The 16,707-nt window shown below is 42.9% G+C and overlaps 1 protein-coding gene across 2 annotated transcripts in view; it reads left to right on the top strand.

The window, feature by feature from the left end:
* Positions 1-16,707, top strand: part of Chrna7 (cholinergic receptor nicotinic alpha 7 subunit) — a 122,508-nt gene that overhangs the window by 34,885 nt on the left and 70,916 nt on the right. For both annotated transcript variants that reach the window (XM_052714421.1, XM_052714422.1), the window contains one exon: positions 16,639-16,683. In XM_052714421.1, the coding sequence (XP_052570381.1) occupies positions 16,639-16,683 (45 nt within the window). The remainder of the gene's footprint in view (positions 1-16,638; positions 16,684-16,707) is intronic.

Raw genomic sequence — 16,707 nt, forward strand, 5'->3', positions numbered from 1 at the left:
GCCTTCCACACTGCCCCCTTTATTTTGAAGACCGAGTCTCTCAGCGGTCTGGAACTCTCTAAGTCTGGTAGTCTGTCCAACCATTGAACTCCCTTTATCTACCTGTCTCCACCTTGTCAATTCTGAGAGTGCATGTCACTAACCCTGTTGTGTGTGTGTGTGTGTGTGTGTGTGTGTGTGTGTGTGTGTGTGTGTGTGTTGTGGTTGTTGTTAAATATGGTCAGGATTATATTTATAGAAAACTTTCAAAGATGCCTCTTATAGCCCTAATTGTTTCCTATTATTATCTTACATTAGTATGATACATTTTATTACAATTAATGAATATGAATAGATAGGTTATTTAATTTATTTTTAGATAGGTTATTTTAGTCTAACTTCCATCCTTTGTTTTGTTTTCTTAGGTTTTTATTTGCATTTAATAAGTTGAATTTACTTTACTTCCCAGCACCGATCTAGGGCCCCCCCCCCCCTTATTCTCAGTCATCAGAGCTTTATAGGCTCCTTTTCATTTTTACACTTTCTCAGGCTTTGTTTTCAGTGAACTTGACATGTTTGAGGAGTGCTGGGAAGGCATTTTGAAGTGTGTCTCCATTGGGAATTGTTGGACATTTTGATCAAGGTGAGACTGGAATCCTGTGACCGAGTGAGACAAGCCATAGAGAAAAAGTGTTATTGTCATGTCCTTAAAGGACACATTTGTGATATAAACAAAGACAACAGTAGACATGTTAATGTGGATGGGGTTGTGGGTGGGAGGAATGGAGGGGAGCCCAGAGGCCTCAACCCTAAACAAAGAACTAAGACAGCTAGGCAATGTTGTGAGCAGGAGAAATAGCCTTCCTTGGGGAAGTACACATTAATCGGTTATCCAATACCAAATGGTCAGCCCTGAAAACACATACAAGTAACATTATATACACTGAGCAGGTTGCATTTATGTATTTAGGAATATATGTATATATGTATATTATGTATAGGTAACAAAACATAGTGAAAAAAGACACACTGAGTTTGAAATAAAGTAAGGAAGTGCATATGGGAGGGTTTGGAAGGAGGAAAAGGACTAAGGAAATGATGGAATTATAATATAAAATTAAAGAAATAATTTAAAAGATAAGTAGGAAAAAGGACACATGCTATCCATAGAGCCCACTGATAGATACCTGTTATCATGTGGCAAGCATTGCATTTTCATGTTTCCACTCTAAACTTACTCTTTCCCCTACTTTTCATACCGTATTCTTTGGAACAAAGTCACATGCAAAACCCCCCTCTGCTGTAGACTATTATCTTAACTAGGCAAAGATGTGTTACATTTGTTTGTGCTGCATTTTTTTTAATTATGTAAAGATATGTTGCATCTGTTTCACCTTGCCTACCTAAGGGACCTGATTGGTCTAAGAAGAAGCTGAGTGGTCGATAGCTAGGCAGGAGAAGGATAGGCAGGGCTGCCAGGCAGAGAGAATAAATAGGAGAAATCTAGGCTCAAAAAAAGGAAGAGAAGAAGAGAAGAAGGAGGAGAGAATGAGAGACATGCCTGGGGCAAGAATCCAAGAAGCTGTCAGTCAGACAGACACAGAGACAGCAAAAAAGTAAGAAAAGATAAAATGCCCCAAGGCAAAAGGTAGATGAAGAGAAACCGGTATTTAAGTTAAAAGAGCTAGCCAGAAATAGAGCTAAGCTAAGGCCAAGCATTCAAAACTAATAAGAAGTCTCTGTGTCATGATTTGGGAGCTGGTTGATGACCCAAAAGAAAAAGCCTGGTTTTTCTCAATTGAGAAAGCCCTCAAAGCCCTCAATTAAGGAATATGTTCCACCACCTTAGAGGCAGAATAGTTATATAATCATTCGGACTTTGGCTGCACAGGAGATTTATCTGTTGTATCATCTCAGGTATTCATTTATTAAATCATCCATTTAAGTCAATGTAGACAATGATACTGCTTTTGTATGCTTGATTGTAATCCATATTTATTTTGTTCAAATTGTAGCTTATGGTTATAGGTGCTTTGTGTCCCTTCCACACACTACCATTAGTGTCATATCACTTATACTTTCTGCTTATTTTTCTCACTTTCTGGCTTTGCACAATGCTCCAGGTTCATTATAGGTAATGCTTGTCAATTACTCAAATTGGCTATCTCTTTCTATTGGATAATGATTAAAAAACAATTAAATCCAGGTGATAGGATGCTACTGAGATTTCATTTCTAGACTTTCTAAGCTGACAGAGAAAAGACACCAATGTGCATAACTCCTGTATATTTATATTTGTACACACTTGTGAGTACCTGTATGTATAGCTCACGTATATTTATATATGCACATAACTGAGTGATTCTATAGCTAACATCTGTGCCTTCATTACACTAAATGTGTATTCACATTTCCCTTCTGATTCATTATAACATACATTGTCCTAATTTCTTCTTACTCCAGCATTAAGATATCAGGCTCCCATCATGTCGCCCATAACTGTAGGGTGGGTTCAGAAATAATTTTCAGACCATCTCCTCTGTCTGGGAACAGTTTCATCAGCCAGAGCACAGTGTTTTTGGAATTTTTGAGACCCCATGAAGTTTAAGGGTCAAAATCCTTTATTTTTGCCATGTGTTTGGAACCTTTGGTCATAGTTTGCATTCGGTACTGGACCTCCTCATTTCTCAGTGCTTTCTACACGCTCTGTGTACATTTGGGGTTATTTTGTGCTATAAAGGTCTATGAATGTTGACCAATGCTATTTGTCTTGTACTCACCATTACAGTTTCATATGGAATCCCCATACTCTACCTGTTCATCCCTACCCACCCCCATACTGACCCAACTGTTTACAACCTACGCCTTTTGCCTTTTGCACACTGTCTTGTAATTGGAACCAAGCACTCTAGCTTTCTCAACTGGCTTCTTTCCCTTATCAAGATGGAGTTGTTTCTTTTATAACCTTCGTAGCTTGATGGCTCATTCATTTTAACCCTCAATAACCCACTGTATGACATAGTTTGCTTCCATCTATCTATTCATCTGTTAAAGGACTCCTTGGTTACATACTGATTTTCCTAATTATAAAACTGCCATAGACATTCATATGCAGGTGTGAAGCGCTATCCTAATTGTCTTATTAATAAAAACGGGGAGTTAGATATCAGGGTGAAAGCTGAAAGAGAAGCAGAGCAGCAGCCACTAGAAACTTCTTACCTCTGTGAATCCTCAGACCAAATGGGGGACAAATCCTGTCTCCACCCACCTTATATTCTTGTCTCCACCTCCCAAGTGCTGGCATTAAAGGCATACACCACCACCACCCAGCTCTGTTTCTCTTTTAGACTGGTTCAATCGCCTGTAGCCAAGGGTGGCCTAGAACTCCTGATCTTCCTTCTTCCTCCTCCCAAGTGCTGGGATTAAAGGTGTATGCCACCACTGCTTGACCTCTATGGTTAACTAGTGGCTAGCTCGACCCTCTGATCTCCAGGCAAGTTTTATTTGTCAGAACACAAACAGAATATCATACAACACAGTTGTTTTTCATTTTTGTGGGTTTTTTTTTGTTTTTACAGACTCATCACAATTTCCCTTCCTTCCTCTCCTCCCAGCCCCACCCCCATCTACCATATGCGGGGGTTTTTTTGTAGGTAAATGTTTTTGAGTAAGTGCCTAAGAATTCAAATGGTGGGACATTAGGTTAGATTCCTAACAAGTGCTCAACTGCTTTTCCAAGTGGCCGTAAGAATTCCCCCATGAAATCATAGAGGGTTTCTGTTGCTATTGGTCCTCTCAGCTTTTCCTGTTTCTCACCACTGTCCTCTCCCATTTGTTGTTGTTTGTTTTTGCAGAGTGTCAGGTAGCCCAGGCTGGCTTGAGCTCAAACTTGACCGTATAGTAGATGATGAATGATTCCTATCTGATTTTCTTGTCTCTACCTCCCAACTGCTCCAGGATCACAAGCATGTGCTGCCACACCTGGACTGTACCATGCTGGAGCTCCACCTCTGGACTTGGTGTGTGCCAGGATGGCTCTCTACCAACCTAGCTACAGTCCTAACTCCTCTCCACCCACACACACACACTTAAGCCTTTCTGAGAGAACTGAAACTTCTTGCTGTAGCCTACCATGGTTACTGTTTATGCTGGAGCTAGAGTATGGTGACATTGTAGAGGCTAGGGCAGATGTCCTAGGTTTAATGTCAGTCTTTTCCTGGGCTCCCCTATGAGTTGTGACCTTCACAGGTGTCTCCATTGGTCTGTAGCCTTTCTCGTCATCCAGAGAGGCAGAACTGCTACAATGTTAGAGAGGGCAGGAATGACTGACAAGGCTCTGTCAGGAGCAGAGGCTTTTCTTATGGGAACGCTCTTGCATCTGTTCCCAAAGTTTCTTTTCATTTGCTTTGAGGAGTCATAGAGGAATCTTGCACATTTACCAAGACAGCATGGCCCAGTTCCTAGAGATAAAAGCAGTGAAACTGTAGGGCATCTGGTGTCTGTGGTCTACAGAACCCTTACTCTTGTTCAAGTTCACACTCAGTTTACAGTGATTTTCAAATTCCCGTTTAAGCACTGATACAAGTTCAGGACTCTAGGCTATGCTTTAGTATTTGCTGACATCCAGATTTTTGTGTCACCCTTTACCGTGTAACCTTAGTGCCTCCTGTGTCTTGACAAAAGGCATTGATTTTTCAGTCTGCTTGGTGTTTTTCTTTGAAGTATGGGAGTGATTGATGGTAAAGTCGTTGCATGCTGGAACAGAAAAGAAATGCACTTTATTAGGCTTTAATTCATTCATTTCCTTTTGAGGATATTGTGCTTTCTTAATCTGAGGATTCATTGTCCAGTTTTGGAAATCTCTCAGCTCTCCTTCTTTGACGTTTCTTCCGCTTTTCTTTTGTTTTTTGTTTTTGTTTTTGTGGATGTGTATTGAATCTTTTCAGTCTGTCTTTTAAAGCATGTTTTCTATCTCATTCTCAGCAAGTCATTCTATCCCAGTTGTCTTCTACGTACTGATTATCTTTTCTGTCTTTTCTAATCTGTTTTCCAGTCTATCTGTTATTAGGGTTTCTGTTGGTGTGATAAAACACTATGACCAAAAGCAACTTGGGGAGGAGAGGGTTTAATTCAGTGTATAGTTCTCAGGTCATACTCCGTCATTGATGGAAGTCAGGGCGGGTGCTCGAGGCAGGAACTGAAGCAGAGGCCATGGGGGAATGCTGCTTACTGTCTTGCTCAGCCACTTTCTTGTAGCACCCAGGACCACCTGCCCAGTGGTGGCACAGTGACCTGGGCACTCCCACGTCAATCATTAATCAAGCAAATGTACGAAAGACTTGCCCACAGGCATAGCCTGTGGAGGAAATTTCTCAATTGCGATTTCTCAGATGAGTATAGCTTGGTTCAAGTTGACAAAACTGACCAGCACATGCACTGAGTTTTTATTTTAATTACTAAATTTCTCATGTTGGAAAATGTTTTTTTTTCAAGTATGCCCTTTCCTTCACACATTTTATTCTTTTATATTTTTATATCACAAAGCATTTAATTGTATTAATTGTACTTATTCAGCGGTACCCTCTCCTACTTCTCTGGTCTGAATTTGTGGAGGTGTATTCCACTGATTTGACATTCTTTCCCTTACTTATAAAGGACATTTACTGTCATTATGATATGCTTATCTTAATTTTTTTTGAATCATTTTAATCACTTAATCAAATATAATTTTTCACCTAGTATATTTTTTATTTCGAACTCAAGGATATTTTATTTATGTTTCTAAGCATCATTAATTTTTGTTTCTTCTGTTTGGTCATTTGTTTATTCTGTTGATTCTTCATAGCTTTAGTAGTTTAGAGCTACCTGCATGCTCCTTCCATGGCTGATAGAGTTCTCAGCACTAAGGACTGTTTAAGTTTGAACTCTGTGACCGAAGGGAGACCATATTTTTAGGAGGATGATAGTCCATCCTGTTTGTTGCTTTGTGTCCAGGCTGAAAATGACAAAATTCATTTTTGTTCTCCCAGTGGGTTCTTCTAGAACCCTGAGGAGGATGCATGTGGAGGGGAGGTTTGGGAAAGAGATGCATGTGGAGTGGAGGTTTGGTAAAGAGGATGCATGTGGAGTGGAGGTTTGGTAGAAGAGTCTTGTTCTTTTTTTCACATAGGCACCTCCAAGTTCACCCTGGGGTTGCATGGCTCTCCTGCCTCTGTAACCCACTATAATATCAGTTCACACACTTGTCAAACTCTTTTAAAGAAACAGTTGCAGTTCTTCACAGCTGATGGCTTGTGGCATGGGGTGGGGAAGGACTCAGTTCTCTATAAGGGGCTGGCCACTGGGAGTTTGGCCATGCTCCAGCGAGTATATGGGCAGCACGAATTGGACTGGGTGTATTTTTTCTTTGGGGGAGAGAGCATAAGGGTGGGAGGGTGGACCTAGGAGGAATGAGAAGCAAGTGTGACTGAGGTACATTGTATGAAATTCCCAAATAATCAATAAAAATATTACGTTGAAAAAAATATTCTCTTTAAGTTTGTTGTTGAGATTGCTTTTTCTTTCTGGTGAGCTTAGATTTGCTTTCAGATAGTCATTTTCTTTTATCTCCTTGGTAGATCCTGTGTAGCAGGCCTGCTGGTACTTAGCTTCTGGAGCCTGCTGTTTAGCTGGACTCTGAGCAGATGCTCTATTTACCATCTTGGAACATTCCACTCCCCTCCAGGTGCTGTCCTCTCTGAGCCAACCCAGAGTGTCTTCTTGGTTTCATCTCTGTCTCAGGCTTCTTGCCTAATTGACTTAATCTCCATTTTGCATCTACACAAATTGTGATTACCTCATGCTGGTAACTCAGTTTTTTAGCTGTCTGTTTTGTCCCTTTCTGTTTCTAACTTATTACCGATGTGGTAGTGTTATTTGGGCTCTCAGATTATTTATTTAGGTCTGCAGATTTCCTTCTCTTTTCTTTCCATTATCTTGTTATCTCGATTTTTAAATCATATTTAACCCAAGACTTTATTGAATTTTATAATAAGAACTGAGAAGTGTGCTTGGGCCTCTTGCTTGGACCTTTTCTAGACTGTTTTTTTTCCTGACTTCGTTTATTAGCTGTGTGTAGCTGACTGTTAGCCTTCCTTTTCATTTTGAGGTTAAACCCTTTCCAAGGATTGTTTATTTAGTTCTTCACTTCTTCAATCATAATCATACTATGTTTATGAATGTGAACATAGTTTGCCACTTGTTTTGATTTTCATTTTCTTATGTCTTATCCTTGTTCATAAATTTATTTTTAATGCTATAATAGCTATGAATTCTTTTTTTTTTTTGGTCATTCTTTTTCTTATTTGTGCCTTGGTTCATTTTTTCTTGGTTTATTAAACTAATGAATATATATTATTTGTAGAAATATTAAACATCAAATAATAAAAAGCAGGTGAAGTTGCTCCTTCTCAGTCTTGCTTCTGGAGGAAGGGACAAGGGAAGAGGTTGGGCAGTGGCCACTGAGGTGGAATCAGATGATCTGATGTGGCATTGTGCATCCGGCTGGCTCTAGATATTGCACTGTGCATTGCAGAAAGCCACAAGTAAAGCATTTGCATGGTTTCACTAAGAACTCATAAAAGCTTGAGGTGCTGGGCATGTTCAATGTGGCTTAAACATTACATGATGTATACATATATAATGTAGAGAAACATCGCAGGCGCTTCATACTTTATGTGTGATTTTATGATGTTTTTTAATGTATCAATTAATTTAAGCCTCATCTCATAGTGTCCCGTGTAATCCCAGCTACTCAAGGAAACAGGCGGTAGGACCATAAGTTCAAGACCTGCCTAGGCTAAGGAGTGAGGGTGTAACCAGTGGCTTAGGAAGACTTGTGTTGTAGAATATTATTTTCAGGTGTGTTACTTTCCTTTTTTTCCTTTTCCTATTGCATTTGCTTAACTCTGTGAAGCTGTGTTACTGTGCCTGTGTAAAACATTGGATGGTCTAATAAAGAACTGAACTGCCGATGATGAGGCAGGAGAAAGGATAGGCGGGCCTGGCAGGCAGAGAGAATATATAGAAGGAAAATCAAGGGACGAGAGGAAAGAGATGGAGGGGTGAAAGGAAGGAACAAGAAAAGGAGGAGGACATCAGGGGTCAGCCACCCAGCTACACAGCCAGCCACAGAGTAAGAGTAAGATTTACACAAGTAAGAGAATGGGAAAAGCCCAGAGGCAAAAGGTAGACGGATAATTTAAGGAAAGCTGGTAAGAAACTAAGCCAAGCTAAGGCCGGACATTTATAATTGAGAATAAGCCTCTGTGATTTATTTGGGAGCTGGGTGGCAGGCCCCACGAAAGAACAAAAAGAAACAACAACAGACTTGAGCTCAAAACAAAATTTAAATCAGAGGGCTTTTCTAACACTTGGTATTAGAACATCTGTTAATGTGAGGGAGCCCTGGGTTCGACCCCAGTACTGCTTAGTAAGTAAGTATAATGTTCGAAAGATACTGAGCAAATGGATAAGGAAATTCTGCTCCTAACTTCTGTTCACACACTTCATTCTTTTCCCATTTATTTTTTTGTCTGTTGGGATTCCTGCCTCTGCAATGTCAGATCTTTGATGGATTACATGAGAGTGAGCTGGGAAAAGCCACAGGCCTCACACTGATGCTGTCTGAATCTCTGTTATCTGAGGCTTCCGGTGCAGGCGCAAGGGTCCTCCGACTCACTGGCAGGTCTTTGCTTTCCACTTGGGACACGTGTTTGTTGGGAACAGTGCAGAGATGCCCAGTGCTGGTTAAGGAGGGTGGATGTTTTAAGCATAGAGGTATACAAACCCTTGCTCCCTCTTCAGAATGTCTGAGCTGAATTTCTCTTTCTAACTTCTCCCTCCTGTTCATCCCCACTGCCCCTGCTTTGATAACTCTAAGGCTTCTCTTCTTTCTGTTGGGTTCTGCTTCCACAGTCTACCTGCCAGGGTTTATTTCTTGTGGGAGAATGGAAATGCCTTCTCTTAATGAAGGGAGCCGGTGCATGCATTTGGAAGTGTACCCTTGAATTCATTGGACTCAAGGGCATCTTTGGGCATGCAGGCAGTGAGTGGGAGCACTTTCTTGGCTGTGTGTCTTGTCCCCTTTCAGTATTGTGAGTGAGATTCACGGTGGGGGAAATGACAGTCCACTGTCATTGCCTGGCTCAAGGACCTAAGCTCAGGAGACACCTGCCTCTGCATATTTGCAGTTATCCGGCTTGAAGGAGTCAGCCTGATTGACTAGGTCTCCAGTTTGCTTTTCTGTTTTTCTGGGGTGGATGATGTCAGCAAGGAATTGAACACTGACCAGCAGGGAATGGTTAAAAAAAAAAAATCTCTGTTATATTCTGCTTTGATTTTTAAAAATCCCTTAAGCCTTTTCTTCTGCATCACTCCTAAAAACAGTGCTCTCGAGCAATGCACAGTTGGCTCTGGTAGTTAAAAATAGAATCAAAGAATTCAGAATCACTCAAGAAGCTGTTGTTGCAGTAGTTTCTCAAGGGCTGTAGTCTGCCTCAGTGGGGACTGTGTTCTGAGTTAAAGACTGCAGGATAATGAGGCCTTTTTACTTCTCAGGATGTAACCACACTGTCAGAAATTTGTACACGCATGTGCTGTTTCCACTGGGGAAGATCTTTCGTGAAGCTCTCCCCCTGAATAAAGAGCTAGTAGGCAAGACTCAAGACATTCCACTACACTCCTTGGGGGAAAAAAAAAGACATCTGTGGATTCATGTGTCACAGAGTAACTGTCAACCAGTTCTGAGAATGAAATGGGACCACTAGGCACTTAGTTTCTAGGCCTTGTCTTTAGCAAGAGTAAAACAACCCCAAACACGGGCCTCTGCAGGTAGAGGAAGTGCTACCGATTTGGCCACTTCTAAGGTTTTGAGCTCCATTGTGCTAGCCATGGTCCCACTGGTCACTGAACTGTGGTGAACCGCTTTGTGGCTTTGTGTTCTAGACACTTTGGGTGACTTACTGAATTCTTACATTGTCACTGCTGGGGTTGCAGATAAGGAAACAGTCATGACAGAGTTCGGCAGCCTCTGGCGCCTGCATAGGCAGTGAGTGGAAGAGACCAGGTTGGCCTGTGATAGTCAGACTTTTCCCATCATTCCAGGGCAAGCCTTGAACAGTCTAGACTGAGACTAAAGAAGGAGCTGTCTCTGTGCCCAGAAGAGGCTGGGCCTCTGAGGTGGGAACCAGAGGGTGTTGAGAATGCCAAACCTGTTGCAGTGGACATCAATCTTTGATGCTTAAGGACCCCTTTACTCTCTTAAAGGCTTTGAGGATCCCAGGTTTTATGTGTATGTGTTAAAGCTTTCAGTATTTACAAGGTTGAAAAATTTTAAATATATATATGCAAAAACTATGTAAAGTCTATTCATTTATAATGATAACCCTTTTAGGTTAAATATTATTTCCAGAAAAAAAAACTACTGTTCTTTTCCAAAATGTAACACTTTGAGTGAGATGAGTTACTACTGTTTTATAGTTTTGCAAACCTTTCCCTAGCAGTTGGTTTAGTAGGTGACTCTTATGTATGTCTGCATTCAGCCTCAGGCCAATCACCTACCTGTAACATGTAGCCTCAGTAGAACTCCGTCCATTGCTCATAAGCAAAGGGGAAAGAAGGAAGTAACATCATGATTAACCTCACTGAGCCTCTAGAGCAGTAGTTCTCGACCTTCCCAATGCTGCCACCCTAATACAGTTCCTCATGTTGTGGTGACCTCCAGGCAGAAATATATTTTTGTTGCTACTTTGTAACTGCAGTTTTGCTACAGTTATGAATCTTAATGTAAATATTGTTGTAGATAGAAGTTTGGCAAAGGGGGTCACGACCCACAGGTTGAGAACTATTGCTCTAAAGGCATCCCAGATTGCTCTCTGAGATCTTCTGTCGGCAACAGGTGTCAAGTGTCAAGAGAAAGCTTTTTTTTTTTTTTTTTTTTGTTGGTATCATAATCAATGTGTTCACTGTGACTACGTGGGGTCAGGAAGATATTTTAGTTCAGAACACCTAGATCTTGTCAAAGAGAGAGATGAGTTGCATCTCAGCTTAAGTTTCTTTAGACAGTGTTATCAAAGCACCAGATGTTATCAAAACAGTGGAAGGCAACTTTGGCGTGTTGGAGCCAAGGGGCCCTGGAAAGACATGCCACACGAGAATTTATTGGGGGGGAGACACAGAGTGCACTCCTGGAGATAAGAGCTGAGAAGAGGAGGAATAAGAGAGGAAGAGAAAGGATGAGGAGATGGAAACGGAACCGGGGAAGAGAGGAGATGCAGATGCAGCCTCCTGGGAAGAGAAAGAAGAAGGGGAGAGGGAGTTTGCCTTTAATAAGGGGATTTAGTGCATGCATATAGAGACTACACATCCACGCAGTGCATGTGCACAGACTGTGGCCGTAGGACCTGGGCTATCTAGGTATTTGCCTGAGTGTTAGCAAGTGCATCCTGTCAGGTCTCCAAGGGGTGAACCAGGTCATGTCTAAATGCTAACAGACAGGGTCTTAAATCTGTAGGCTAAGCTGCTCTCCAACTCTTGATCCTTTGTGTCAGCCTACACCGTGATGGGATTAGTAGTGTGTGCAGCTCATCCTCTGCCTTTAACTGTGTGATCCGAGGCCAGAGGTTTGCTGATAGTTCCACAGTTGACACGTGTGTGCATTCTCTTCGCTTGATCATAGGGTAGTATGTGCTCATAGAAAAGCATTCAAAACAAACAGTTATAGAAAATGAAATTTGGGAGCCCACCTATGCATTATAAGTTACTTAAAATAATAGCTAGCTTTGTTGGATCGTCACAGCTAAAACATGGTTGAAAATAGATAAAGTAAGTCATGTTTGTTATAGACTATAAGAGTGCTAACCAAATGTGAATTTATATCTTTTCTGAAACAAGGATTTAGACAGGGTTGATACATGGCTTTTCTCCGAGTTTTGTAAAATACTGTTGAGTATCGTCTCCCCATAACTTCCAGAAGAATGATGGCTGCAGAAATGGGAGACTGCACAGTCGGCATCATCATCAGAACAGTTACAATCTACATTAGGGGCACCATCATTTAAGATTGATTTTTTAAAAAATGTGTCACACAAATCAAAGGATGCTCTTCACTGATGTGCTCAGGTTAAAATAGAATTATGGGGGGCAAGTCGGCTGACAGTGGGGAGCTCATGCTGGGCTGGGACCCTTCATCTTGTGTCTCACAGGAGAGCTCGGTCAGGTGGCAGCTTTGCAGTCTCTCAGACTAGGTGGCACTGCTCCTCACTAGCTTCAGGAGGCCTTCATGGTAGCTGTTACTGTTACAGGTGGGAGCTGAGATAGACTGTGTGCCACTGTGTTGCTGAGCCTCTCATGGCGGTAAGAGCCAGATGGCAGCTTGAAGAAACCCATCCATGAATCTGAAGCCCTCACCAGCTACACCACATCTACCACTCCAGTATATTGACCTCACACATCCAAACTCCAAACTGAGAAACAATACTTGCTGTTTGTCAGCCTCATGGCTTGTGATGTTTTCTTTTCTTTTCTTCTTTCTTTTCTTTCCTTTCTTTCTTTCTTTCCTTGATTTCTTTCTTTTTGGTTTTTGAGACAAGGTTTCTTTCTTTGTGTAACAGTCCTGGTGTCCTGGAACTTACTTTTGTAGACTAGGCTGGCCTCGAACTCACAGAGATCTGCCTGCCTCTGCCTCCCGAGTGCTGGGATTAAAGGCGTGAGCCACCACCACTCATCTAGGCTTATGATTTTTTCAAAGTCCATATTTCAGTGTTCAGCAGTGTTGTTGCTTCTGAACTTTTATTTTGTTTTTGTTATGTTTTGCTTTATTTATTTTTGAGGCAGAGTCTTAAGTAAATCAGGCTGGCCTCGAACTTGCTACATAGCTGAATATCATCTTGAGCTCCTGAAATCTGCTTCCACAATTGTAATCCCAGAACAAATTAAGTGCTACCACAGCCAGCTGGTGTATAGTGTATGTTATAACAGACCTAGACCCGGAGACTGTGTTGCTTGTGGGGTACCCGTGGCATGCTCTTTTCAGAGTACTACACCCTCCCTTAACCAGGGAAGTAGCATTCTTCTCCCCTGAAGGAATCGCAGTGTGTGGACAAGGTGGTGTCCAAGCTGTGAGGGAAGTAAATTGGCTGCTGCACCCACTGATGATGGGTGTTTAAATGAGTTCATATGCGCATGGTAGGCTGGTGGGTTGGTGTCTGTGGAGGATACTTATGTGGAAGAGAAGGCATGCGGAACTGGCTGTCATCCCAGTGTAGGTCTTGGCAATGGGAATGACATCCATGTGGGCATTGTCCTGCCTGAGCATCCTTCTGCTGGAGACCAGAGGGACATGGAGTGCCATATGCAGAGTCTCAAAACACTGAAGCTCAGTCTCCTCTTCCCTCTGGTAAACATGGAAATGTGCAGCCATGAGGCAAGGAAGCAAATTCAGGACTGGTGGTGTACCTGGGGCCCGCTGTGCACAAGGCTGTGTCAGGAAGCAGGGTAGGAAGGCTAGCCTTGAGTGGAACTGGGGAACAGTGGCCTGGGCGGAGGGATAGAGACAGTACTTCAGTCCTAATTTCCGAGCAGCTTTTCAGGGAGAGGAGATGGGTTTGCCTATAAGCAGCTCATGGTCTTGCAGAGTTCTACAGCCTCACTTATGGTACCTTCCCACAAGACCTCTGTGAGGCTGGGGTTCGGTTAGCTCAGAACCCCACTTTCCAGGAGTCTGAGGTCTGCTGATGTTGTCCATCGTGTACTATCAGGTGAGGAAAGCGTGGACACCGGATCGTCCGGTACCTTGGCAGGCAGGGCTGTCAGCAGGGGTCAAAGAACAAAGGGTCATGGCTGGGGTCTACATGGTAGACATGAGGGAACCCAGCTACTGTGGTGTTGAGAGATCCTAGCATGTCAAAGCAGAGGCAGTGAGTCGTAACCATGTGCACAAGTGTGCCATTCTTACACATGGGACCCTAGTCCCACCTCAGGAGCAATGATAACTGACCACTGTGCACTTCAGTCCAGTGTGCCGATTATAGTGGGAGTACTCCACCAGTATTTGCTGAAAGAGTACAAACTCGGCTGGACCATAACTTATAGAAAAGCCTTGAGTGATGCACTATGGACTTGTGTTTTGACCCTCTGTGGAGTCAGAAACCCCCCGTGGAAGCAAACTGACAGATGATATACGTGTGGGTGTGCACACGCGTGCCTGTATGGGCAGGAGCTGCATACTGTGTTGGGAAGGAAAGGGAGACCTTCTCACCTGACCAATGGTGACAGGAGAAGAGGAGATCCAAATGGAGAGTGGCAGCAGCCTGCCTGGTCCCGGACTTCCTTTGCAGTCTGGCGTGGGCCTTTCTGTCTGGCATCGCTGTGCTGCCAGGTGGTGGCTGGCTGCTGCTTGTTGATTACAGTTTGAAGCGCTGTGCTTTGGTCCCATGCTGCTACGCGGCAAGGAAATCTAGTGTCACTCTAATGAGGTTTCTGTCCAGACTTTGGAAAGAAGAAAGGCTTTTAATTAGATTGGTAGTAATTGAGCTCCCAAACCGCAGAAGCCTCTCTCAGGAGAGGCAGGCACAAACGCAATTAAAGGAAGAAAAGGGACCTGAATGGAACTCTTGCTAACTCTAAGTCCATTAGTAACAACAGCTGCCTAATAACTTGAGGCAACAGATACACATCCGGAAGAACTTAGCAGTGCTTCCCGGTGATGTTGGGATTTGATCAGGAATGGGAGTACTACCACAATTAAAGTGTATGTAACTCTACCGGGGAAACATTTGCTCCCCATAGAACATGGGACATGTTAACTTGCAAATGTTCACCACCAAACACTGCAGCACATTTTAGTTTAGAAAAGTATTTCTTGCTTTGATCAAACTGCATTTCTTTTGGACTCATCCTGGCTTGGGATCCTCTGGTGCTTCACCCCATGCCCCTCCACCGACAACCCAGTCTTCTCTCTCATAGTTGCTCATCACACCTTCATAGGTGCCCAGTGGACGAACATCTAAGCACAGGAACATCTATGTATCGAAGTCTTGCTAATTCTTTATATGTGGGCTACGTTTCCACTAGGGGCAGCATCCAGTTCTCATGTGCACTCCTGGCCGCTGACTGGGATGTGGCCTGTGCTTTTTGCCAGGGGTCAGTTCTTGGTGAGTCTTTGTCAGTGAACTAAGCCAGGCAGCTACTGATACAAGAGTTAAAGGGTCTACTACTTGGCAGGTCTTCATGAATACTTTCCCTGGAGGGTATTGATTGCTAACTTTCAAAGTCCTTTAGGCTAGAATTGAGGATTCCAAACTGACTGACAGCATTCTCGGCATAACTGGTCTCCTTGCACATTTTTAATGGGAATTTTTTCCTTATGTTAAGGATGCTCTGTTTGCATGTGTGTATATGCATCACTTGTGTGCCAGGTGGCTCTCATGGAGCATCCCCCTTGCACTTGTATTTTGCTGACACAGCTGGGCGTGGCCAGCTTTGAAAAAGGGCTGTTGGCAAGCCCGTTGGAAGGATTCTGTGAGACTCCTGTAGATGATGTGCCAGTCAGCTTTCTGGCACCAGAATAAATACCTGAAATAGTGAACTTACAAAAATAAGAAGGGTTGGCTCCCAGTTTTTAAGGTCCCAGTCGGTAAGAAGTTGGTCCCATTGCTTTTGGCTTGTAGTGAGGCAGCACATCATGGTGGAAGCCTGTGGTAGAGGAAAACTGCTCACTCATGGCCAGCAAGGCAAAGGGAAGAGGAAGAAGGGCTGGCATCTTAGTGCATCTGGAAAGTACATGCTCCTCTTCACTTGAGAACCTCCCATTTGACCCATCTTCTAAAGGCTCTACCATCTCCCAGTGATGCCAAGATAGAGATGGTGCCTTTAGCATTTCGGGGGAGACTTAAGACCCAAGACCCAAATCTAGGAGGTGCTCGGTGTCTGAACCAAACCATGGTAGTTGTACTCTCCCAAACTCGGGGGGTGGGGGTGGGGTGCGGGGGGGGGGGGGGGAGGGGGGCTGGTATGTGGACTTGATTCTCATCTGGATTCTATTTTGGAAATGGAGAAATGGACTTTGAAATCAGAAAGATAGAAGCATTATTGAGCCTACTTATAAGGTTGCCCTACCTTCCTGGTCCTTTGTTTACTCACCTTGCTTATATTTACATTAGAAGCTTCAAGGGTCTGACATGTTGCCTGCTAGATAGACAAAGAGGAAAGCCCAGACCCATGCAGAGACAAAGCAGACTGATGGCCCATTCAGATCCTTAATATGAGGCGGGAGCTCCCTGCGATCACACCTCTTCCTGGGGGAGTGTAAAAAGATAAATTGCCAAGGACTTAGCTGGCATCATTTCTGATGGTGGGATGGCCTGATTTTAATTTTCTTCTTTATATTTTGCTGTCCTTTGTAAGTGCTCTGTAATAAATGTGTATTACTTCAGAATAAATAGAAAAGCTTGACTCTGGGGAAAGGCTGCTGGCATAGATTTGGAAGTGCCTGGTGCATTCTAATTTCCACACACAGCACTGATCCCCAATGTCAGATTTGTATATGAATCATTGTTCATGGCTCCTTTTGTGAAGCACATAAGCCATATTTATGTCACCCTTTTCTTTTTATTTTTTAAGGATGAGAAGAACCAAGTTTTAACCACCAACATTTGGCTGCAAATGGTAAGTTCAGGCAGAGGCAGCCCT

This window comes from Peromyscus californicus, unplaced genomic scaffold, assembly GCF_007827085.1.
Source record: "Peromyscus californicus insignis strain IS unplaced genomic scaffold, ASM782708v3 Scaffold_4__1_contigs__length_199733344, whole genome shotgun sequence".
Lineage (NCBI taxonomy): Eukaryota > Metazoa > Chordata > Mammalia > Rodentia > Cricetidae > Peromyscus > Peromyscus californicus.